The 26,372-nt window shown below is 30.0% G+C and overlaps 1 protein-coding gene across 1 annotated transcript in view; it reads right to left on the reverse strand.

Moving 5' to 3' along the window:
• Positions 1 to 26,372, reverse strand: part of LOC129975007 (histone-lysine N-methyltransferase NSD3-like) — a 194,969-nt gene that overhangs the window by 30,601 nt on the left and 137,996 nt on the right. Inside the window, exons 10-15 of the mRNA XM_056087862.1 lie at positions 23,867 to 23,953; positions 20,565 to 20,651; positions 12,437 to 12,494; positions 9,882 to 9,917; positions 8,771 to 8,827; positions 6,169 to 6,225 (exon numbers count right to left, since the gene is read on the reverse strand). Coding sequence (XP_055943837.1) covers positions 6,169 to 6,225; positions 8,771 to 8,827; positions 9,882 to 9,917; positions 12,437 to 12,494; positions 20,565 to 20,651; positions 23,867 to 23,953 — 382 coding nt within the window. The remainder of the gene's footprint in view (positions 1 to 6,168; positions 6,226 to 8,770; positions 8,828 to 9,881; positions 9,918 to 12,436; positions 12,495 to 20,564; positions 20,652 to 23,866; positions 23,954 to 26,372) is intronic.

Genomic DNA, 26,372 nt, shown 5'->3' on the forward strand with positions numbered 1-26,372 from the left:
TTTTTAATTGGAATTTTAATTAAAAATTAAGCGTAATTTCGGCGTTTTGTCGCTATAACCAGAAAATATTAGAGCACAAAATCGATTTTTGCATCAAATTAAAGCTTTTTTTAATTAAAGCTTAAAATTTAATTTATAAATTATGCTTAGATTGAGCACGTCAAATTAAAAAAAAAATAGCTTTTATCAACGTGTTGCCATCACATTGATAGAAGTTTAAATTAAAAAATAAATCAACTATTATTGCAAATTTAATAAACAAAATTGTAATTTTCGGCAGGTGTCTGTATAAAATGAAAAAAAAAATGAAATAAGATATTTTCTGAAAATTAAAAGGAAGAAAAGTTTTTATGAGCTTTGACAATACCTATATTATGAATTCTATAAAACATTTTAATTTAAGGTAAACATAGTTTAATATACTTAGGATAATCATTATAATCAGCGACCATCAGCTAATTTGGGGCATACATTTGCTAACAAAATGTTCTAAAGGAACTAAATAATTATATTTAATATAACTTTAGTCAATAAATGCTCCGATGAATCAGGAATTTTAAATTTTTACATTGGTCCTCTGCCCTTTGAATCATATTTAACAAAATATTCTTGAGACACCAATATTTTTAATAAAAATTGTTGAACTCCAACCGACTAAATCAGTCACTAAAACTGACTGATTTATGAAATTTCAATATCACTCTTCTATAAAAACTGGCGATTTTAGACTACTTCACCGACTGTCTCAATGAAGATACGCTAATCCTCTGCAGGGTTTCTCGATAGTGATTGGCCTGCGATTATAAAAATGTTGATTGTTCTAAAACTGATGCATAAAAACTTCATAAATCGGTCAGATTCATCTCAGAAGATAAGGACGTTTATTTATTTATTTAAAAGTTGGTGTCAAGAGTATTTCGCAGAATATGATTCCTTGGCATCAAAGGATTGTGTAAAATTTAAAATTCGTACTTATTTCATAAGTTCATTTATTGACTGAAATAAAATAAAATATTTTTATTTGCATCGTCCTTTTGAAAGTAAAAAATTAATTTTACGATGAATCAGAGAAATTTTTGTTGAATAATTCTTTAAGATATTATATAAATTATTCTGCAGTGCACATATAATTTCACTGCCGAACGACTCTGATTTCAATTTTCATATTTAAAAAAATAAACAACTAAAATATAATATAATAAAACACACAATTATAAAAGCTTCAATATAAAAAGCTTTTATATTGATTTCAGTTTAACATTTCCACTTTAATTTAAAGTAGAAATTTTATGGATACTGACAGGACATTAGAGAAAGTAGTACAATGAAACAGAACTAACTGTTTAAGGCCTACATAAAAGTACGACTGAATCATATAACTACCAAAAATATGAAGCTCAAAAATATTTTGCAGAAAAGGCTACTAAGAGAACAAGTTACATTAATTGAAAATTTTAGCGATCATTAATACTGGTGAACCGGATGGTCACCAAAGGCGACTAGTGTTAAATAAATATAATGACATTCATGTATAAAATATAAATAAGGGCATGTTGTAGGTGAAATTCGACAGATGGCGCCAACAAAGAAATGTCTTTAAATGAGGTTAATAACAAAACTATTTATTCTTCATATTTGTTTTAATTAGCCCTTATTTTTGCTATTTGCCTTTGCAAAAAATTTCATATTTTTTGAAGCGATATTTCGGGAGACAATGTGATCTGGGATCTTTAACAGTAGGTCCATGGAGCAGAAAAAGACTAAGGATCACCCTTAAAGGTAGTTGAAAACTGAATACTCAATTTGCCTTTGTATTCATAAACGATACGCAACGCCTTTGCTCAAGATATAATTCGTTCATTTTGAAGGGCGCAAATCTAATCTTCACGCTATCACGTTGTTACAGTATATACGTTCACTGAATAATTTCTAAGATTCGGTACACAGATTTAGCATCTATAGTCTAGACAGCTTTCAAATTTTGAGCCACGTCCAACAAGGAATTTACTGCCTGTCGGTCTGTATTTCCAAAAACATATAAACTTGATAACTCAAATATACAATGACTATCTTGACAAAATTAAATTAACAATAAATCTTGACAAAATTGAGCTCTTTTGTATATTTTTTCAGCTAATTCCTTCTCAAAATTTACTTTCAACCATTGAGTGTATTTGTTACTTTTTCCGATTGTATTTATACTCAATTTTTTTTTGATGCATAGAAATCAAATTCATATCTAATTTCCAAAAGTTTTCAATTATAAACACATAATTTAATATTTGATATTGAGAAACATTTTCAATGAACTTTATGATCATCGATCAAATGAAATTTCTTTAAATTTTCATTATCAGAAATAATTTTTCGGACAGCTCTTGATAAGCTGAAACATTCTACCAGTTGATTTTATCTTGAAATTATCTAATAAAATCTTCCGATAATTTCCGATTTTAATTAACTAATTTCCTATTAACATCTTAATGTTTTAATCAAATTTTCTGACAGGAGTTTTAGAAACTTCTTAACTTTTTATTTGTCATGTCTATGTATTAGGGAAAGTTTTTTATAAATCTTCGTCAAATAATTTCTGAATATAAAAGTAAGTTTTCAATCGAGCCAATCCTAAGGGGTTATTAGGTATTATGTTTAGGGAAAAACTCTTAATCATGTGTAGCATATCAGTAATGATAACATGATTTATTTCATTTTATTTCCTTCTATATATCAAATCCCCATCTTTATCGAGTTAGATATCAATTCAAGGATTGACATTTGTAATTGATGAAGCATTTATTTATTGATATTTATAATGATTTCATCTAAAATAGACTGTAATTTTCATTACAGTCTTATATTCAGGAATTAATGAAGTAGAAATGAATACCTTAAAATCGACTGTACAATCATCTCGATTATAGCCGCTTTAAAATCTGAACTTGACTTTGAAAATCTTTTATAGTAGTCCAGAAATTTTATATTCTACATAATGTCCATCATGATCATTCGTTAAAAGATCATCTGTTTATTATTATTATTTGTTTTGATTTTTATCGACATATTGTTTGGGATTGGCATTAAAAAAATTATTTTTTTTGAGGATTTGGAAGATGTTTTATAGGAATACTCTTTCCGTCATAAATTTTTCTTTTAAAATAAATGTTTTTTTCCCCTAAAGGGATTAAATGTCTAATATAGTTTATTGATGACATTCAAGTTATTCACCGGATTTTTAACAATTCTTGTAATTTTAACTCTTCTATCGAAATCAATCGAAATAAAGACTTTTTTTTGTAATTCAACCATTTTAGATTTCAAATCTATTAGAACTAAATCAAATGAAATTTTGTGACTATTAATCGGATCACTTACATTTTTATTGCTTTTTTTAATATCGTAATTCTGTTCTGATAATTTAAATTATTTTCTGGAGAGACCGAAGGTCCTTTTCTTCATTCAAGACAATGTCAAAAGGATACTATATCATTCATTAAGGGTGAAATATTCTATTATAGGCATATATTCAAATGTTTTGTTACATATCTTCATTTTTCCCTTTCTTTTTTTTAAATCGAAAATAAAATAAAATTTGAAAGGTTTTGCTGGAATGACAAGATACATCAAATTAACTAATTAATCAAACATCCACTTTCAGAGTTTGTATTTAAATCAGATATTAAATAAGTCTTAAAAACATTCCCAATAATTCAGTTCACCGTTTTTGAAGCTTATATTGCAATCGGGTGGAGGATATACTTCATTATTTACAGTAATACACAGATTGTCCAAGGATTGAAACGCGTTTTAATTATTTACCTATTAGTAATAAGTGGGCAATGTAAATTCCAAAGTAGGTGAAAATAAAGCATGAAATAAAAAAAAAATTCAGTTAATTTTTCAAAAGTTACACTTTTTGAAATTTTTATGCGCCCCCTCTAAACAAATTTAGTCAATTAAAGAGCTTTAATTTTTTTACAAAACAATATCATTACAAAAAAAAAAAAACACGCATACTTGTATGTTTAAAATTGAGCTATACTTATTTGAAAATTGAATGCGCTGCATAAGGACTATATACCAAAATACAAATAAAATTTGTTATAAATTATTAAAATATAAAATGTACAATAATGTTTATATTAGGCCCTTTTTGACTGTTTAGGGCTTTTTTTGCGGTACCATCAAGTACTCTTAAGATTTTGTTTTTAGGTTCAGACAGTTATTTTTATTTGTGAAAATTAAAATACAAAATAAATATATACCAGTAATTTATTGTTAACTTTATTATAATTTTTCAAAATAACATATTAATTCTCAGACGATTTATTTTCTTTCATTTAACTATAATTTAGACGTTTCAATTTTTTTTAAAAATAATTTGCACAGCGAAATGCAGGCGATTTTCTTTCACCAATTTTATGAAAAGATTTTTCCAAAATACTTTTCATAAAATTTCGATCTGTTTGTATGCATGATTTTTTTTTATTGTATGCGCCAATCGCGAGACCACATAAAATGAAATTTATAGCCGCATACCAGCGTAGGCAGACCATTGTTTATCTCTGTCCATTAAAACTTTAAAAGCATTTGGGATATTATACATAATAACACGCTGTCGCATTTTTGATCCAAAAATTTTCACAATCAATATGCATATAGGCCCTATTTTTACCGAAAAAACAGCGTTTTGAGTGATGTGAAGAATGGCATAAGTCAATTTCTTTTACTGTATCATACATAATTCATTTAATTTTAAAGGTGCAATTACGCGGTTTTATTTAATGATCCTGTAGGATGGAAAAGAAAAACTTTTTAATTCATCAAATTTGTCTAGTGGAACCACATAAAAATTTTAAAATGTATAACTTTTTGAAAAATAACGGCAGATTTTTTTTTGTAAACGTAACCTTATTTTCTTTTTCATTTTGAACTATTTTGCAACTTACATTGTCCACTTATCTCTAACGGTTAAAGAATAAAACCACGTTTCAATCTTTTTGGGACACCCAGTAGATCTTGCGAAGTCTAAATGTTCAAAAATCATATTTTTGATATTTTCCTTCTTTGCTTACTAAGGAATGACATATATGCTTTGAATACTATCTGTTGTGGTCTTTACTTGAATAGTTCCATTAATGTCCGACAATCATTTGCCTGTCTCAGTCTACTCAATAAATTAATTGGATCTCAATTCAAAATATTCTTCAGATATGAAGCTTCTGAATCTGGATTCTGTTTCACATGAGGAGCCACAGACCCACATCAGAAATATTCATTTCATATTGGGCAATAGGCTTATCTACATACAACTCAGTATAATTTTTATAATAATTAAAAAATCTATCCAATCGAAACAAAGGTATCCATATTTTATCCTAATTATTATTTTTCTTCATTTTTTTATGTCATGAAAGCCTTTATTATACTTTTCTTTCAGTTTAATTTTCTTTATTAACCTTTTATATGACAATGGAGAGCTTGCTTAAAATCAAAATCATTAATCTTTGAAGTCATATAGGTTGGCATAAGTTCTGAGAAATTTATCAATAGGATAAAAAATTAGATGCTTCAGTTACTTATCTGACACAAAATTGTATGTATTGAGTCATTACTTAGTTATTAATTAAACAAATAATTAATAAATCACGTTAAATTTATCTAATAAGGTAAATGAATCACTTTTCTTAAGCAAATTTCAATCCTAAAAGTATTTCAATATAACCATGACAATAAAAAAAAAAAAAATGGTTTTCTAAAGGGTTAAACTATTTCTTTTTTCATTACCTGCATGAGTTCCTACAAATGTCAAAAAATTACTATCTGCAGTATCTTTATAGAAAAACATGTTGGTTGCTTCAGATGATTCACAATTCTTAGAAAAATATACTAATCTTGTAATGAGCGAGATATGGGTTTTGAATCTCTTCAATGGCTGGTCCTGAACTGCATTTCCCAAAGTCACATTATCAGCAATTAACGTATTATCGGTTTTTACTAGTTTTACATCCACATAAATGTAATCAATTGAAAATAAAATAGCGTTATTTATATCTATAATCATGACTCAAGAAAATATAAATTAAGAGAATGAACATAGTACATAAAGAGCTATTTAAGGAGACCATGATGTTGTTTTATATAAAATGATAGAATTTTAAATGTATTCACCTGTGAGGTGTTGGCTCACCCTATCAATGCCTGCGTCCACCACATTGGACGGAAGTTCTGAAAAGATGTTGCAATGTTATTATAGGATTACATAATATAATTTTTTTTATTATTAAAAATGGAAAAAATGGTAAACCAGACGTTATCGTCTGAATACTTATTTTTAAACTAATGAAAAGAAAGGAGCGCGTACAGGCACGGCAGCAGAGCCGGCCATCTGAGGGATGCGGCACATGCTATGCACCTGGGCCCCACGATCAAGGGGGCCCCAACATTATCAAGAACTAAAATAATGTTCTGAACAGTAATAGTGGGATGGAAAGAAGAGAGTAAGAAATTTAATTGGAACAATCGACGAGTTTGGAAATTACTAAGTTTATAGATATATTGCAGTGTAGTGCAAGTGTGTAATATATTACAAAGGTGAGTAGATTTACGGACACTTACCTCATCTACGAGGTTAAATTGTATAAAATATCTTAATAATTTATTCCATAAAATGTTTAATATTAGATCTAATCAAGTTCATGCCAAGGAAATGTCACTCTGAGTGTCAAAAAAGAAAAGAAAAAAGTAGGAAAATTAAATTTTAAGAAGTCACATGTAGAGCTGTTTTCTTATCTACGAAATCATTCTGATAATGAAATTGCTCCGACTTTAGAAGTTCAATTCAAGTTTCAACTGGAAAAGAAAGTTTTGCACAAACTACGCAGTCTTACAGTGAAACTGTGAAGTTTATTCAAGTATTATATGTTTATTCAATCAGAAAGTTACAATAACAATTAATATAACAAGTGAATATAATGCTCTAGGTTTATGGCTAAAAATAACAAGTAAATTTAATGCTCTAGGTTTATGGCTAACAATAACAAGTGAATATAATAATCTAGGTTTACGGCGAAGTATCATAACTGTTGAATTTGAAATAATTTGGGTTAAAACCGGACCCTTACAACACATAAGATTTTTTTTGTTAAGACGGCTGAAAGTAGATTATTTTCCACTACGTACTACTTAAAAAAAATATAAAATGGTGAAAGCGGGTTCGCAGCTGGTTAATTCATTTCAAAACGCAGGACCCTATATTTTGTTTCTGAAGTGCACTATTTTCCAAAAGAAGCGGAAATGAACAACCTTCACGATTTATATGTGACTATAATAACTGGTGAAAGCTGTCAACTGAAATTCAAGATCATGAGCGTTTAATTTGAATTAAACGGTCATTAAATGGGCTTGATTTAAATATTATGAATTGTAAAGGATAGTCATACAACAACGATAGAAACGTGAAAGGGAAATATAAAGATGTATAAACAAAAATAATTGCTCTAAACCCTCATAAAACTGATATCCCTTGCCTATCAAATTATTATTTATTAATTTGCGATGTCAATTTCAGCTATATATATTGTAAAATTTTGGATACTGCAACTTTTAAATTGCGTATTTTATGCATCTAAATGATGATGGGAAATTCTACACAAACATTTAAATATTACCCTTATGCCATTACGTGATATTCTGGGAAGCCAAAACAGATTCAGTTAAAGTAGTGTACACACAATTTGAACAAATTTGTAAAGCCCTAGTAGAATGTATTCATGCAAATAACAATAACGCAACGGTATTCAAAGCTAAAAGTCTATTGGATTCAAATACAAGAAATGCCATTTATTTTATGTGTAAAAATAGGATTTGCAATATTGTACAAAATTAACATTATCCGTAAACTATTTCAAGCAAAAACAGTCGTCCTTCTCTCATCTTTTAATTTAAGCAAAAAATTAAAATTGAAATCCAACATTTAAAAACAAAATGTAACATTTTTAGATGAAATAAAGATGATTATTTTTCTGAAGTAATAATAGCAAAATCAAAAGCATGAATTAAATAAACATACAATAGTATTGTACATTCGTTTTTGTAACTTTTTTTTTTACTTTACAAAAAATCTAGGGCCCCAAATGGTTTCTCGCATCTAGGCCTCTTTACAGAGAAGGTTGGCTCTGCATGCCAGTACGCTCTCCTTATACCAATCAGACAAATTGATCAAGAGTAATTAACCATTTTTTACCAATATTCTACCATACCATACTCTATTCACCATGTTTATTTATTTATTAATTTGAAATGAATGAATTCCCCATCGGATAGAAAAGATTGGACATGTGATGGATTTTCTGTTTTTAGGACTTGTTGTGGCTCTAAATCAACTGCACAAAAATTTACATACGACCGTTTCGGTACTGTATAAATGTCCCATCTAAATGTGTGATTAACTCTCAAGTAATCAAGTAAAAGTAGGCATATCTCTGCTAATTCTTTTAGATAAAAAGTGAAACTTTGGATGTGCATAACAGAATGTAAAAGAAACACTGCTAATTGACATTTTCTTTTCTAGTATGGGAGCCATACAATTTAAAACTTTTTATTTTCAATCTCCACTATATCCAAAACAAATTTCAAAAATTTATTCAGCTTATTTAATGAAGCTTTGAGATAGAAAGTAAATGTTTCAGTTCAATCTTTAAAGGAAATTGTGCTTATTTTTTGTGATTCTCTGTACATATGTTATTACACATTATATAAAAAAAAGAATTACCTGAATTTAACTGGCCCGTTGTTGGGATGGTTACAGATGCTTTTTCTGAAGGCACTTCTGTAAAAAAATTAAAATATAAAATAATTTATATCAATGATTAAATTAATCTTATTAATGAAAAATAACGTCATCATTCGAACTGAAATAACCAGGTTTTGAATTTCAAATCTTTTTTAAAAAATATTCTTAATTAAAAAAAGATATTATCAAAACTAAGCATTCAAATGCACTTTCCCATTGGTTGGAAGTCGCATGTTACAAAATTTTGAGAACTGATTTCTGAATTACGAATTCGTATTTTTATTTATGGTAAATTAAAAAAAAAAATTAGTTCCTTAATGTCAATGCTTTCAAAAAGTGAAGAAAAACTTTCTATCGCCTATGTATGTGAAAGCAGAATTTGACACCAATTTTTCTTAACAGTATTAAAAAAAGGGTTGTAATTAAATTAGAATTATTTATAACAATTATTAAACAATTAATTATAACTATTCCCATACATTCTATAAAAATTTATACTAATAGATAATAAAACTAGTGTAATTCTGCGAAATTAAAAAAAAAATTAATTCATAAAAATACTGCATTGTAACCACTAATTTCATGTGGGATTTGATAGTAATTCTGTGGTTTCCTTGACAAATCAATCACTTATTCTGCTTTTTTTCTTTCTTTTTTTTTGTCTGACAAAATTTAAAATATCGAATGGTTTCTTTTTCTTATTCGCGGGCACATGTGTTTTGAAAAATGGTAAATCATGTGTATGATCTTATCTATCAATCTAAGTATGTTTCAGTCGGATATAGATACATAGATTCTTTACTGATTAAAATATATACAGTTATATAGAAATAATCAGTAATCAGTTTCAAATAATATGAATGAGCCTAATAATTTTTTGAGTCCGCTTTGATGATGTGGCTGTGTTATATTTTTTTTAGTCGTCCCAGACACTTTCCTACATTTGTTCCTTATTTCGTTATAGTAACAACAGCAAAAAATGAATATATGGCGCTCTCAAAAAGGAGCCTTTGATTTATCTCCTCAGCATTGAGATTTACATTAATGCTATTTTTCATAAGAGAAAAAAAAAAAATTGAATTATACGTACCTTTCTTGACACTCCTCTTCCTTCTTACACGCTTCGCTTTAAGAGAGAGAAAAAGCAATTATATGAAAAAATGTCACAATTCAAACTTAAAATTTCAAATATTAAATTAACCATGTTAATTTTTTTTATAATTATATATAAAAATCATAAGTTAACAAATTTGAAAACCTGCCCCACTGTTAATACTTTCAAAATAATCATACCCATACAATCTGTCCTATTCACGCGGTTGGATATGGATAGCAAAATAATAATAATAATAAAAAAGAAATTTAAATTCTAAAATGAGAATAAAAAAAATTAATTCTACATTTGAAAATACATTTCAGTTTTTTCAATTCTACTACTAGAGTATAAAAATCAGACACGGAATTGTATGGATCTATGCAAAAAATCCCAACTTTCATTGCTATGGTTAAGATTCATTTGTTCCTTTTCGGGATGATTCGTCTCTCTCGAACAAGTGGATTTGTTAATCAAACATTCTATACAAGTAAGGCGCTTTACAATTTCTCACATAAATCAAATGCAAATAAATCGACAAGAATTACTTTAGTGATTAACGATTTGCATCCTCATATTTATGTTTATATTTCATTGAGAGATTTAAACTTATGTGAGGAAAAAGAACTATATTTAAAACTGAATTTTGCATCATAGAAAGAAACAAAGCAAACACCTTTCGCCTTCATATCAAATATACTGCTTAACTTAATTTATTCGTTTACAAAATAATTTTTTGCACACAAAGTGGACTGAAATCATCAAAAAATTTGGCCTGGGCGAAGAAATACACAGGTATTCAGCCAGGTGGAATTATTTGTACATCTCTTCGAGCACCGAAACATCTCAACTAAAAAAAAGGCTTAACGGAATTTCCATGCGTCTACACTCTAAAATAAAAGTTTTGCATCACAGTTTGGATTAAATTCCAAAATTTTCCAATACACAAAACAAGGCGAAACAAAGTTTTAAAAAGATGTTTCATCCTGAAGTCACGAGGTAAGAGAGCACTTAAGAAAACAAAAATTCACTTTCAAGAATGCCTAAGAGGAAAACTATAACCAACCAAATGTTCCGACTCCAAATGAATCATTAACCCCAGTGGCAATTGAGTTACATTTACATAGCGGAAATAAAAAGGAATTAATTTAGTTAAAATTCAAGTATAAGCGGATAGACGACAAACGGTGATAACTAAACACGACATAAAAAACAATACGCAAAACAAAGTTCCAAACTTCAAATACTTTATTTGAAACTATTATATTTTCAAGGAAAATCCACCTCATACTGGTAAGGAGTAAAGTCCAACAACTGCAACAACAGAAAACGATGCTTTATTCTACAATTAAATCAGAGACGGCTAGCAAAACCTAAACACTTGCAGAAATGTCTAACATAGGCAACAGCAGGCAGAGAACTCGCTAAGTAATCAATACATCAATGGTAGAATTCAGTCTGCTCGCTTCTGACTGTTCTGCCTCCGCTTTCATAGATTTAGTGACAGAACGTCGAAACCTTTTGAAGGATGCCATATCTTTGTTCTTAACAGATATATCGGAAAAATGACTGCATTTTCGAGAACACTTGTTTTCAAACTCGGTAAAAAATCGCCAAATAGTCACCAAGGCAGTGGATCATTAACACTCCTCCATGCAGCATTAATTAGAGATATCTCTGAAACCCTCTTTTGTTATCAGACTTTCTGCGCTGGTAAGCAATACTCCAATTCGTAACAGCACACAGCTAAAAAAAACAACCTTCGGCGTGTTCAGTGCAATTATAAAATAAATTTAAGAAGACTTCATTTCTGTTCATTTTAGTTCATCTGGCCTTTAGTGAGAGGGAGAAGGTCCTGCTAAAGTTTTGTAAAACAGTTTAGAAAGCTAAGGAAATGTTTCGTATTAAACTACTTTAGAAGAGACTTTGAGGATTAAATTAGAAGAGGAAAACCTTGAAGAACAAGCTCTATATAAACAATAGTTAAAATCTAAGTTCAGAATAGAATTTGCATTATTTTTAATAGTGAAACTAACTATCATTATTTATTTCCCCTTCAACCTTGCCTGTGAGGTGGAAACAAAGCACTGAAATTCCCTTCACAACACTTGGAATGTTTCTAGATTTTAATTAAAAATTTTACTACAACACATGCCTAAATTTACAGAAGATCCTAAAATTTCTATTAAAGAATTATTTATCATGTTTTATATTTTAATGTTATTATAACAGATTACCACCATAATTAATGAAATTTAAGATTGCAAATTGTTCTCAAATGAGTAAGTAAGTATACTCCATTGATTCTGTTCAAGGCAAAATGCAAATTGTTCTCAAATGAGTAAGTAAGTATACTCCATTGATTCTGTTCAAGGCAAAATGCAATTTATATCACTATTCATCCCCCCCCCCTTCTAAGCCACCTTCAGCAATAAGTTCAAAATCTTGATTAATTGATAATAAATGACAAAAAGACAATTTCCCTCACCATTAGTATTTAAAGAAGAAATTTTACTAAATTGGTATATTGTAAATTAAAGAATTGAAGTTACCTTTATTTTCTTGGCGACTTTTTCGCTGGATTGCGAAGCTGTAAGTGGCTAGCCTTTCCTGCAATAAAATTAATTTGCTGTTAAAAATGTTAGTCTTTATATTAAAATTTAACCCTGAAGTATTGCCTTTTTATACAATATCTTCACACAGTTAAAATTATTTTATGGTTGTGGTGATGACTTTTTGCGAAAAATTTCTGATTTGTTTCTTGATGCTTTGAAGTTTCGTACACTTACGAATTCTCAACGACAATACACTATTTCAATATTTTCAGACTTTAAAGAGTTAACCTATTAATTTTATTGGGCTTCAATATTCATAGTGAATTTTAAAAAATTCTTATCAAGGACCCACGCTATCTATAATAACGAATTTCTTGAATAAGCAAAATTTTTGAATCGCCCTATTTTGTTTTTGAGCGTTGGTTTCTGGAGAAGGAAACCTTGTTGCTAATTTGCAACATTAGGTTTAAACTGAGGGAAAAAATCTGAGAATATCGTTAAATATAGACCTAAATATCTTGCGTTTCAAATAACAACTTTAAAATCAACACATCAAAATGGAAGCTAGTATTATCTATCGTACAAACAAAACATTGTTGTAACTAGGGATTGCAATACCGGTATACCAAATACCGGTATTTTGAGCCATTTGTACAATTTTGTAATACCGGTATTCACAAGTTTAAATACCGTTTTTTCAGTATTTACTAAAACTTTTTAAAATTGTCTCCACTATATGTTCAGGCATCACCAACATAGCAAAATATTATGTCTCCCTAATTAGACTGTTAATATAAAGTTGCCTCGTAGAATCAAGAGAAGTGATAAAATATTGTTTGACAACGGACTGTAAAACCCTCCACTCTTTTGCGCATGCGTTAGGTTGGGTTTAATTCGACAAAATAAGGGTGAGAGGAAAACTAAAAGGAGGAAAAGTTCACATTTAACAATGAAGACTCGCGGTTTTATGAGACACAGACATTACAGATAATTAGTAATACAGAATGGAAAAGGTACTAATGCACAGTAAAATATTTCAGAGAAATCTTTATTTAATAAAAGGGACACCAAGGGATTGCCAAGGGACATATTTGGTAATTACTTTTTTACAAAATAATAATGATATTTTTTACATTAAAATATTTTATAAATTTTTTCAGGAATATTTTAATTCCTGCTTAATTTTCTGCTTCTTGGTCACAATATTTAATGATATTATGAAAAATTTTCTTCATACCATTTGTCGTGGCTGGTTCGTGAGTGCTTTGAAAAAAATTAGGCAAATAGAAAACTTAACAGATTTATTTCAGATTCGTTCGAGTTACTCTGCTCAGTAACTCCTTCTCCACCAAGAGCCAACACTCGAATGACATCACTCTTTGAATTACACTCGCGCTAGTTGCCTAGCGCCATCTATGAACGTTTATTTTCTTAACGCTTCAAAATCCAATCACTACACCCCCAACGTAAGAGTAGTGTTTATATGAAAACATAAACATACCTCTGAATTAAAATTATGAATTGGATTTTAAAACGTATCTAATAACATCAAATTATCCAAATAAAAATAAACACAAATGCAAAGTTAACTCGAATGAATAACTAATTACTAACAAACATTTAAGAAAGCAATGAGGTAAAATAAGAAATGCACAATTGAATATAAATACCATCTTGATAATAAGAAACTCACTTATCAGTTAATATATACTTAATAATGTATATAATCACTTAGTAAACATTAATACATAATTAAGAAAGGATTTCACTTGATAAACATTACTCAAATAATATTTCAAATATAACCAAAACTGCTGAATGAAAATTTATAACAAACACTAGAAAAAGTTATATTCCTGTAACCAATCCTATTTCAAACAGTTTTGCACATTATACTCTTAAACTTGCGAATACCAATTATTCAACATATTAAGAAAATGATAATAACAAAAAACATTAAAACAAATATACATAATATCAAGCATAAATTATTATTATTTTATAGTCACTAATCGCATATTGATATATAAAACAGAAAAATGATATTAGTACTAAAGAAATGTTTTTCAGTCTATTTTGGTAATAAACGTGACAGGGCATCAGCATGCGGCATTTTAGAACCAGGGCAATGTTTTAATGTTATGTTGAATCTCTGCAAAGCAAATACCCACCTTTGTAGTCGCGATGACTGAGGAGCGCACTTGGTCAGATAAGGAAGGGGGTTATGATCGGTAAAGATGTGGATCTCGGATCCAAACACAAGGGTTTCAAACTTTTTCAAGCTCCAAACTATTGCAAATGCTTCCCGTTCGATTGTCGACCAAGATTGTTGGCTTTTGTTTAATTTTTGACTTGCATAAGCGATAGGGCACATATTTCCATCAACAGTCTGTGATAAACACGAGCCAATCCCGATTGACGAGGCATCACAATGAATCACAAAGGGTTTGCTCATATTCGGAGTGTGTAGAGTAGGAGCGTGTAACAATGCTGATTTTAATTTTTCAAAAGCAACACTATGCATTTCACACCACGGTAATACATCAGGGCTTCTTTTCTTTGTTAGTTCCGTTAATGGAAAGGCAATCTCGGCGAAATTCGCAATATAATCACGATAATAGTTGAACAGGCCAAGAGCACTACGTAGTTGTTTCTTGGTTTCAGGTACGGGCAAACGAGAGATCGTTTCTAACTTAGCTGGATCAGCTTGATGCTTTCCTGAGCCAATTATATGTCCCAGGTATGAAATTTCAGATTTCGCGAAAGCACACTTTGAAAGATTAACGGTGAATTGCAGCTCTTCCAATCTATCCAGCACCAAATGAAGATGTTTCAAGTGAGAGGAAATATCATTGGAGAATATAGCAATGTCATCAATATAAGCACGGCAAAATTCTCTGTATGGCGACAATGCTTTATTCATTTCCCTTTGAAAAGTAGCAGCTGCATTTTTCAGCCCAAAAGGCATTACCTTAAAACGATATTGTGCTCTATGGGTCTTAAAAGATGTATAATCCCGCGAATCTTCTTCCATGGGAAGCGAATAGTACCCCTTCAAAAGATCTAACACACTAATCACATTTGCCTGTCCTATGGAATATATTAATTCCGTTGCGTCTTCCATGGGGAAATCGTCGGTTTTAGTCACTGCATTCAAAGCTCGATAATCCACGCACATCCTGATAGATCCATCCTTCTTGTTTACACAGACTATAGGATAGGCAATGTCAGCTGAGCTCTCTTCGATTAGATCTAGTTTTAGGAGCTCTTCGATTTGGGAGTCTATTTGAGGTTTCAACGCTTCAGGAATCCTGTACACGTAAGGTTTTTTCCTTTCTTTATCGTCCTCTAATTTTATCTTGTGATGACCAACCTTTGCAACTTTAACTTGTCCGGTAAATATTGAATGATGATTCTGCAATAAGTTCAGGATTTGGCATTTCACTTCCTCAGAAAGATGTCGCAAATCCACTTGATCAAATATCTCTTTCCAGTAACATACATTTTTATAACTGGGGGATGAATAAACTTCTCCAAAGTCTGCATCATCTTCAAAGATCATGCCTACAGCATTAATTCTTGGATAGTATTTCCGCATTTTATTTGCATGACAATGCCGAATTTTTCCATCGCTAAGTTTTACTTTATATGAATGTGGAGGGCAATGCTCGATAACTTCTCCAGGACCAGTCCAACGGGCATATAATTTGTTAGATGAATCAGGTATTAATAAATAAACTTGGTCACCTGGCTTAAATTCCTTAGAAGCGGTTCGGCGGTTACAATATTCTGCATATGCCTGTTGTTTACCAGAAGCGATGAGAGATGCTTCCTCTGCAGCTCTTTCTAAGTTTATTTTTTGCTCCTGTAAATAATCCACAACTGATTTCTCCATGTTTAACGGAATGGCAATATCACCACACCAGCTCGATTTTAGAACACTGAGAGGTCCTCGTGCTTCACGTCCATACATCAACTTGAATGGCGAAACACCCGTCGTACAGTTAGGAACTTCCCTGTACGCAAAAAGCATATATGGAATGTATTTATCCCAATTACTCGGATCAGTTCTGATAATGTGATGGAGTGAATTTTTGAACACCCTATTATATCTTTCTATAAGGCCATTCCCAGCTGGATGGTTAGGCGTCGTAAATCTGGGAGCACAACCTAATCTTTTCATGAATTCCTGGGTTAACTTAGAAATAAAGTTCGTTCCATTATCACTTGCAATAACATTGGGTATTCCAGTCCGCATGAATATCTCCAATAAAGCATCACACGTAGCTTTAGCCGTTAACGAACGAAGAGGGATAGCCTCAGGCCATCGAGAATGCTGGTCCATTAGACATAATACATACTTATGCCGACGAGCAGAAGGGGGTTCAATGGGTCCTATTAGGTCTATATTTACTATCTCAAATGGCAATTCCGGACGGAGAACAGGAGTAATAGGAATTTTATCAATCATTTTTTCCGGACTCCTCAACTGGCATTCTTTACAGGATTTACAAAAGTTTTTAATATCATCTGTCATATTTGGCCAATAAAAACTGTATTTAATTCTTTCACTAGTCTTTTTTAATCCCATATGGCATCCGAAAATTGATTCATGTGCTAATTTAAGAACTTGCTGTCTCTTATTTTTGGGCAAAACCAACTGATTCACTTTTTCGCCTAATATTTTATCCCGGTGGAATATTAATTCATCATTCATAAAAAAGTTTCCTTTTCCAAGGGATAAATTTTTTCTTACTGACAGCAAAGTATCACATTTTCTTTGTTCTTCTTTCAACGCATTAATTTTGTTTTTCTTATCCAAAGAATCGCTTTCATTTCCGCTCGGTTGTTCTTCGCTCTGACTAATTCCACAACAAATCATAAATTCATCAAAGCTCTCTTCCATCGGCGCCTCTAATCCAGACGTGTTTTGGCTGCGGCTGTGGTTTATGCTTTCTCCCAATAAGTTTAATACAGAGGGGGGGATGATGAATTGCTCTTGAATTCTATCCGTGACAGCTGCAACTATCTCAATAGGTCTGGAAAATCCTTCGTTGTTTTTATCTTTTAATGATATTTGGAAACTCGAAAGAGTAGCGTTAATCCTTTCTCCAAATGCACTTTTTAAAATGATTTTTCCTTTTTCTTTTTGTTCACTCGACACATATTTAGAATTTAAAACTGGTATCATAGCACCTGAGTCAACTAGGGTTTTCAGTTCTCTATTGTCCACACAAATATCAACGTATTGTAAAGGGTTGATATTTAAGCTTTTTTCACCATTAATTAATTCCGACTGAATTTCCGCGGTTAAAATGTCTTCCCGTTTCTTTTCTGCCGCAGATTCTCTCAACTGCGATTTTTTATGTCTATTTGGGCAGTCTCTAGCAAAATGCGACAATCCACAAACGTAACAGTCCCTTGTTACTTTTCTTGAATTTGTAGTTTCGTTTTTATGAAAGTTTTTGTTTCTGAATTCTCGTTGATGCGGGGGTACATATTTCCGTTCCGAAAAATGTCTCTCTTCTCTTTCGTCGTAGGTTTGATGTTTAGAAAAGTTATTCTCTTGATATAGTTCTTTCTTTTTCCTCACACTGTTTGATCGCACATTTTCATAATCATCTAATTTGCTTGCAGTTTCGTTTGGATTCGTGAATTGTGACCAAACATCAATAAAATGTTCTTTAATATCCGTAGGTACTTTTCGCTTTATCTGTTCTGTTATGATTAAACCCGACAAACTTTCAAAAGTAGTTATTTCCAATCCTTGAATCCATTGCTCAAAATAATTTTTAAGTTCGTAAGTAAAATCGCACCAGGTAGTCTCCGGTCTTTTAAAATGAGTCATAAACTTTTGCCTGAATTTTTCCGGGCTGAGTTTAAATCGTTTCACTAATAAACTCTTGATGTGGTCATAGTCCTTAACTTTCTCGATTGGCTCTCGAGCGATTAGTTGGGTTATATCCGTTGGCAATAATCCTAATAGATGCGACACGTAATCTTCTCGTTTTATTTGAGCCCACTCGGCTTGCCTCTCGAACAACAGCAAATATAAACTGATATCACTGTTCTTTTCATCGAATTTTTGCATCACGTGCCTGAGTTCTATCTTGGGAGTTGGTAATTCGACATCCAAGGGTACACTGGAATATTGCAGCTTCAGTTTCTCAAGTTCGAATTCTCGTTCTTCTTGTGCCTTTTTCTCCTGCAATTCCCGCTCTTCTTTAATTTTTCTTTCTTCAAATTCTCGTTCTTCTTTAATTTTTCTTTCTTCAAATTCTCGTTCTTCTTTAATTTTTCTTTCTTCAAATTCTCGTTCTTCTTTAATTTTTCTTTCTTCCAATTCTCTTTCTTCTTTAATTTTTCTTTCTTCCAATTCTCGTTCTTCTTGCTTTCGTTTTTGTTCTTCTTGCTTTCGTTTTTGATCTTCTCTCGCTTTTCTATCCTCTATGATAACTATCATTTGTTTCTTCACAAACTCTTCCTCGTAATTTTCACTTCCAGTAATTAATTTTTTTAAGTCCACAATTTTCATCTCTAATGAAACAGTTTCACCCAGCTCTTCCGCCAACAACTTCAAATCTTCCTTTTTCGCACTGCCTAGGAAGGCCATATCGATACCGAAAGCACACACCTTTATCAAATAAAGTTCGATTTCAAGTTCGTCAAAAATAGCACTCGATTCTCAATCTGGTCGACTGCGCCAAATGTCGTGGCTGGTTCGTGAGTGCTTTGAAAAAAATTAGGCAAATAGAAAACTTAACAGATTTATTTCAGATTCGTTCGAGTTACTCTGCTCAGTAACTCCTTCTCCACCAAGAGCCAACACTCGAATGACATCACTCTTTGAATTACACTCGCGCTAGTTGCCTAGCGCCATCTATGAACGTTTATTTTCTTAACGCTTCAAAATCCAATCACTACACCATTCCTAAAAGTTTTTTTTTATCACTTTTGGCTACACATATCAATATGAAATTTTGAGTTAAAATAAAATGCTGTCAGGAAGAACACAACACTCACATACGCGTGAAAACAAATTGAACTAAAAAGTATCTAATGGGGGAAATCCAAGGTCAAGGGTGAATACTGGCTGTTGAGGCATTATGTCGGAGAGATTCTAATTTATTAACAGCTAATGCAACGATAAATTTCATGTTGCAGTCTCTGAAAGAACAGCGCACATCACTATCTGAAGAATTATATATTACATTGAAAAATAGCACAAAAGAAAGACAAACAGAAATAGAAAATGTCTTACGGTATTTACATAATTATAATGATTATAAAAATGAAAATGAAAAAGAAGAAAAGAGACTAACCAATTCAAATCTGATCAAGTTTATAGTAATTTTTTTTTTTAATTTTTTACCCACAAACCTATCCACATTCAGAAGAATTCGGTACAGTTATCGAAGATTATGACGACACTAATGTTCATAATGAAAATGAATTGTCTCTTGAACAAAAATTATAATTAGCGATAAATAAAAAATGTCAACAAACCAAAATATATTACAGAAACCAGCTATATCCAAAACCATCCGACGAGAAATCGATTTATTTGAAGATGAGGGATTCAGAGGTAAACACTTGGAAAAAGTATATCCCGCATTGCTAACAGTACCACCAACTAGCGTAGATGCCGAAAGAAAGGTTTCGACAGTTGGTAATTTTTGGACAAAATTATGTTCTAGGCTTAATGACAGTACAATTGATGCATTATATTTTTTAAGATCACATCTCAAAAATTTGTAATAGTACTACACCACAGGCTGAATAATGATATTTACACTTTTTTGTTATTTAAATAAATAAGATGTTAACTTCTTTTTGTGATTCTTTATATACTGTTATAATTTATAAGTTACAAATTATTTTTGGTGATATTTACACACTCCAATAAAATTGGCAAATAAAACAAAGAAACACCTGTTCTTTCTTTCTTTTTCTAAAATTTCTATTACTGGTATTAAAATCGGTATCCCGGTATTAAGATTTAAAATATACCGAATACCGGTATTGAACTTTTGGTCCGATATTGCAATCCCTAGTTGTGACCACATTTTGAGCAAATTAAAATTTTGGTTCAATTTCTTCAAAATTTGTGAACAATAGAAATTACCTCATTTGTCATCTTTTCGGCTTTCTCAGCCTCCAATACAGCATTTCTGTATTTTTTCGACAATACAGATTTTCTATTTTTCTGTATCTGGAAAAGTAAGAGTTTTTTTTAAGAATGTATTATGTGTATATAACATATGTGTACATTTAAAGTAACATAATAATGAGATAGAATTCAGTGAACCTAATACTCTTAATAATTTTTAGGTGAACTCCTAATAATTTATTTTTTAATGCTTTTAAAGATGCTTAATGAATCTTTAACATGAAGACTAATTGAGGGATAGTAAGGGATAATATTGATTTTATTTGTTGAAAGGGATTGAGAATAAAGAGACGGAAAGTATAATTTCATTTCCTCTAGTAGCAAAACAGAAGGAACTAACTCAGCTATCTATACATATGAGTCTTGTCATTGCTTAAGATGTAGTTAAAAGCACGACATCGTTGATAAAAAATAATGGGGAGGATGATTTGTTTTAAAGATAGATAGATTTTTTTAAAGATAACCGCCGTTGATAACTAGTCGCTAAATAAAGATCAGTGCGCAGGGACAGAAGTTCAATCTTTATTTTTATTCATCTCGTAATCCCAGCAAAGTAATTTTAAATATCAATAGACATTCACTCATTATTTCAGAATCTTACACTGCTTAAAAAAAGTAGAAGGACAGTCGTTTTCTGTAAATTTTCTTTTATATTTTTATCTTGGCTAATAGATTCTTATGCAGGTTTTATTTAACAATGCTTTCTTTATTTTCATGTAAAAATGAAATAGCATCTATTTATAATTAAAAAGACAAAAATATACGATTTACAGTGTGTAAAAAAAGTAGAAGAACACCCAACTACATTTTTTATTAGGTGGAATGTGACGAATAGAAGAGTAAGTATATACTTTTTTTAATCTGTTTTTCTTCAGAAAAAAGTATTTTGTAAAAAATTTCACTGATGCTTTAATTACAGAATGCCTAGAGGTATACCCTTAAATGATTTTCAAAAAGGTCAAATTGTTGCACATAAAGATAAAGATCGCTCGTGTACTGCACGTCAGTCCCAATACAGTTTCTAACTTTATTAAAATTCTAAACAGAAACGGAATAAGAAAGAACACTGGTAGGCCTAAAAAGTTAATGCCTCGTGATGAAAGAAAGCCTGCCCATGAGCTTAAAAAGAGTAGTGGAAGTGTTGCAAAAGTTCGAAATCAAACAGGACTTATTCATGTTTTAAAGCAAATAGTATACAACTACATCCAAAAGATTCATTAAAAAAAAAACCGGATGAAACATTTAAACTGTAAACAAATACATATTAATAATCGTTAGTCTTGGGCTCAGGAACACTTGTCATGGACCACAGAATGGACTTCTGTAATATTTTCAGATGAAAAAAGTTTAACTTAGATGGTCCAGAAGGTTATCAATACTACTGGCATTGCCTGAAGAATGCAGAACAATATTATTCAACTAGACAAATGGGAGGAGGAAGTTTGATGGTCTAGTTAGCAATTGGTTATATGGTTATGGAGGAAGAACAAGTTTGGCCTTTCTCAATGGTTCTGGGCATAGAGTGACTTAAATACCACATGGGATAAATTTTGTCAAATAGAAATCCAATCTTTGTATGATTCACTTCCAAACAGAATATTTGAAGTCATGAAAGCTGATAGAAAGAGTATTCATTAGTAAGACTGCTTATATTTTGTTCTTTTTTAAATTGTCCTTGTCCTTTTTTTAGAAAGTTTCAAATGAACGAAACACTTTTTGTTGTCATTTACACTTTATTTTTGAACATCATGGTAATGATACTAATATTTTTTTCGGTGAATGATCTAAAAAATATTCTTATAAAAATAATTGCATTAAAAATAACAAAAAGTCTTATTTAAAGAAAAAAATCTAGTATCCTTCTACTGTTTTTATACAGTGTACATTCGTCCACTTCATTATGTATTTACACAGTTCTTTTTCTATCATCTCTTTTGAAGGTTGATCTTTATTTTGAAACTAGAAATGATTTAGCTGCATCTTTCTCACAAATTTTTGTCCTCTCAATAATTTTGCGTAATAGATCAAGTACTCTCGTAAAATATGCAGTGTTTAATAGCAGAATCACATTCATCGTTAGAGTTGTTTTTATATATCATATTCAAATTTAAATAAAAGTCAAGAGAGAAGTCGCATTTATAATTCAAACTATTAAGTAATGATGAATTTTTTTTAAATTCAAAATTAAATTCATATCCAATTTACACAAAATTTAAAAATTAAAATGTAAGGCTATGTTTTAAACCAAATATTTATGCTAAAGCTAATTTAAAGCTAATATCACACAATTTAACGTATTCAATAAACGAAACGATCGAAATCTTTATATCTTTGATAAAAAAAATTGAATTTCGTTAAAATAATAAAAATCATCGATATAAAATACATGAAAAATACAAATATTTATTAAAATAATTATCAATATTTATTAAATTTAATTAAAAATTTTATTTTTATTAAAATTTCAGGAAAAATATTTATTTTAATTGAATGAAGAGACAAAAGGTATGCCTCATCCCCCATTTTCCATGACACCATGAAGCTACAGGTGTTATATCTAATCTGACATTTAAAGAGATTTCATTAAATGTAAAAGGAATAAATTGAGATCATATCTTGTGGATACAGCGGTAATTTTACGACGCGTCATTGCAATGAAAATAATAGTTATAATAGAACGGAAGCAGTTGCACAAGTTTTATTTCTTATAAAACGAGTAATCAATGAAGTATTAATAAAAATAATTTCAATTAATATTTTTAACTAGAGAAAGTGCCCATCTTGACAGACTGTTATCCTGTTAACACTATATCAGATAGAATAATCACAGATTTACTAAAGAAAGTTGTAGTAGAAAAATATCGCGTACATTGGCAGAATGCTGAAGAAGTAAGTTATTTTTTTTTCACATATAGTTATTTTTATGTAATTTTACAATAACATCAAAAATTTTGATTCATTACAAATAGATTTTCTTTATTCATAAGGTACAGGAATACTCTAATAAAAACTAATCATTAAAATCGGATTGAAATAAATAGTAACCCACTAACAGAAAACAATGCAATACCGAATACAAAATTAAAAATGCTGATAAGAAAATATTAGAAATAACGTTCAATTTGGTACATTAAGGGAAAGCATGGAGAAACAAATATAAAATAGAAATTGAAGACATGAGCTGCTTGAGTTTTTTAAGTTATTTATACTTAATTTATATTATAATTTAAAGGATTCAAATATAAGGTAGAGCATACCGGAGGTGATAAGTGAAATTGTCTGATATATGTAAAGGCAAGCCAAGCTCTAGAAGGAGGAGTGTCGAAGAACACAACGTGCAATTTCTGAAAATAAAGTATATATGTATTATCAAAAATACTTTGACCGGCTTTTTTCTCAAAAAAAGTAATATATTTCTAATATAATTTTTAAAAAAATGTAACTGACAATTTAAAAATTCTTTTAAAACAGTATACATAATACTGTACATTATACTGTATTATTTAATACAGTGTTATGTAAATAATACTGTACATAATATACATAATTTATGTACATAATATCATAATACTGTTGTTTAACAGTACATTTTTATGCATAAAATATAATGAAAATGTTAACAAATTACTTTTTTTCTAAATAAACTGAAAAATAATTCTACGAAACATTAAAAATTACTTTTGTAACACAATAACGAAGAATTGGTATTTCTAACCTTTGCTCAGATATAACAATTCAATAACTAATTAGTGTTCTTTGCACAAGTTATATTTCAGCAAAAATATAAAATGATACTAAATTATTTGTCTCTAATATAGATTTTAACAACAGAAATGGCCAAAATATTACTCCTTACACTAATCATAAGAAATCAATTATTCTAATCAAAAATGCTTTATAACAACTTATTATTTTTTTAAAGTGTTCTATACTTTCATTTATTATTACTAATAATGTTAGATATAAGAAAATAATTTATAATTAATAACTCAAATAACAAATAACTATTGTTTGCTTCTTTCTCTTAAAATGCAAAAAATACAAACAATTGTTAATTTCAAAATTGAAATATCAATTATTAATACTAATAAAAACATTCTTTATTTAAAACAATAAAATCTATTAATAAATTAAACTTAAATGTTTTTAATAAAAAGATTCTAAGGTTCTTTTGCAAAAATGGAAGCTGACAAATTCTTTCTCAAATCTTCCTGAACTACCTAAAAAATTTCTTTTTCTTTTAATTGTTTCAGCGGATACGCTGCTTCCCTTTTTCTTTTAATCATTTTTTGTTAGTTTGTTTACATCGTTTATTTTTTTTTTTATGTAAGAAAATGATGTTGTTTTGGAGCCTAAAAATGCATGGGCAGAAAATTGGCGATTTATCGCTTTTGAGGCATGAATTTTTAACTTTTAGCGTTATTAGAAATTGTTAAAGAAGATTGCCACATCTGGCGACTTATCGCCCACAAAAAGTTACTACTTCGCGCGAATGACCGTCATGTAGGCCGATTCTCCTATCTGGCCAATATAAGGCAGGGTTTCAGGAAGATATTGCCCGAAGAAGCACAGAGAGAAAAAAATGGGAATGAACACGAAACTGCGACGGGAGCTAGTCTAAAAATTGACGATTGCGCTATACAATAGTCAAGTGATTATTCCAAACAAAGTTTAAATCGGATTTTCTCAAAAAAAAAAAAAAAAAAAAAAAAAAAAAGACTTTGAAAAAAATCAAGTTCTGGAATTTGAACGATTTTGAGATGGGGGGAGGACTTCGTTTTCTAAATATTGGCGGAGTCATAATCTAATAGTTACGTGACTGCAGGAGAGTGGACCTACAATGGGTCAGATGGAAGATTTACAACCATAACCGTAAAGGCATCTGGCAGTGAAAACGGGGATTAGGCCCAAGCTCTCCTCAAACCATGCTTGATAATGACTATTCGCTGGATGCAATGAGCTACTTATTTCAATGTGTATGAACTAAATTTCTTTCGCACAAAAGAGTTCCAAAGTAAAATATTTATTTTTTCTTAAAGAGGTTTCTGCTGACATTCAATGCTGCAAATAAATTCCATATATGATATCCCTTAAATGAATATAAAGTCAAAAATACTGTTATATATTTAATATTTTTTCATGACTGAAATGATTTGATATTCACATAATTGAATTGCCTCTGACCGGTTAGTGTGAGAATTCCGCAGCCGCCAAAGAATGCCCAGTTTATTTAAACAGATGTATGACTTATTTTTAAGTGCTTTTTTTTAAAGTCATATTTAAAATAAATTGTCACTGATAAATTTTCCATCATAGGTTTTTAAATACAACTTGGCTGATGCATAGAATTTCACCCAAAAAGAATATTTTTTTTTTTAAATGTGTAACAGAAAATTTAAATATTGGCATAAAGTATGTATCAGTGACTTTTATACAGCATCAGTACTATGGTTGGCAGTATGGTAAAGAAAAGTGTTCCGTTTATTAAAATTTCTAAGTTTTTATTATAATATTAATTTCGTTATCAGTGTAACGTAGATTTCTCCTTAACGGAAATAATTATGTTCACATTAAAATTATTTATTTTAACTTTTTTTTTTTCAAAAAACCAATTTTTATTTAAAAATATTTTTAACTGTAATGAAAAAAAAATTTCCACTTTCAAATAAAGTTTTTAATTAAAAATTTTATTCTTTATTTATTTATCTTTTGCTAAAAATTATTTGGGAGGTACATAAAAGAGATATGAAATCATTCATTTTG

The sequence above is a fragment of the Argiope bruennichi genome, chromosome 1, assembly GCF_947563725.1.
Source record: "Argiope bruennichi chromosome 1, qqArgBrue1.1, whole genome shotgun sequence".
Taxonomy (NCBI): Eukaryota; Metazoa; Arthropoda; class Arachnida; order Araneae; family Araneidae; genus Argiope; species Argiope bruennichi.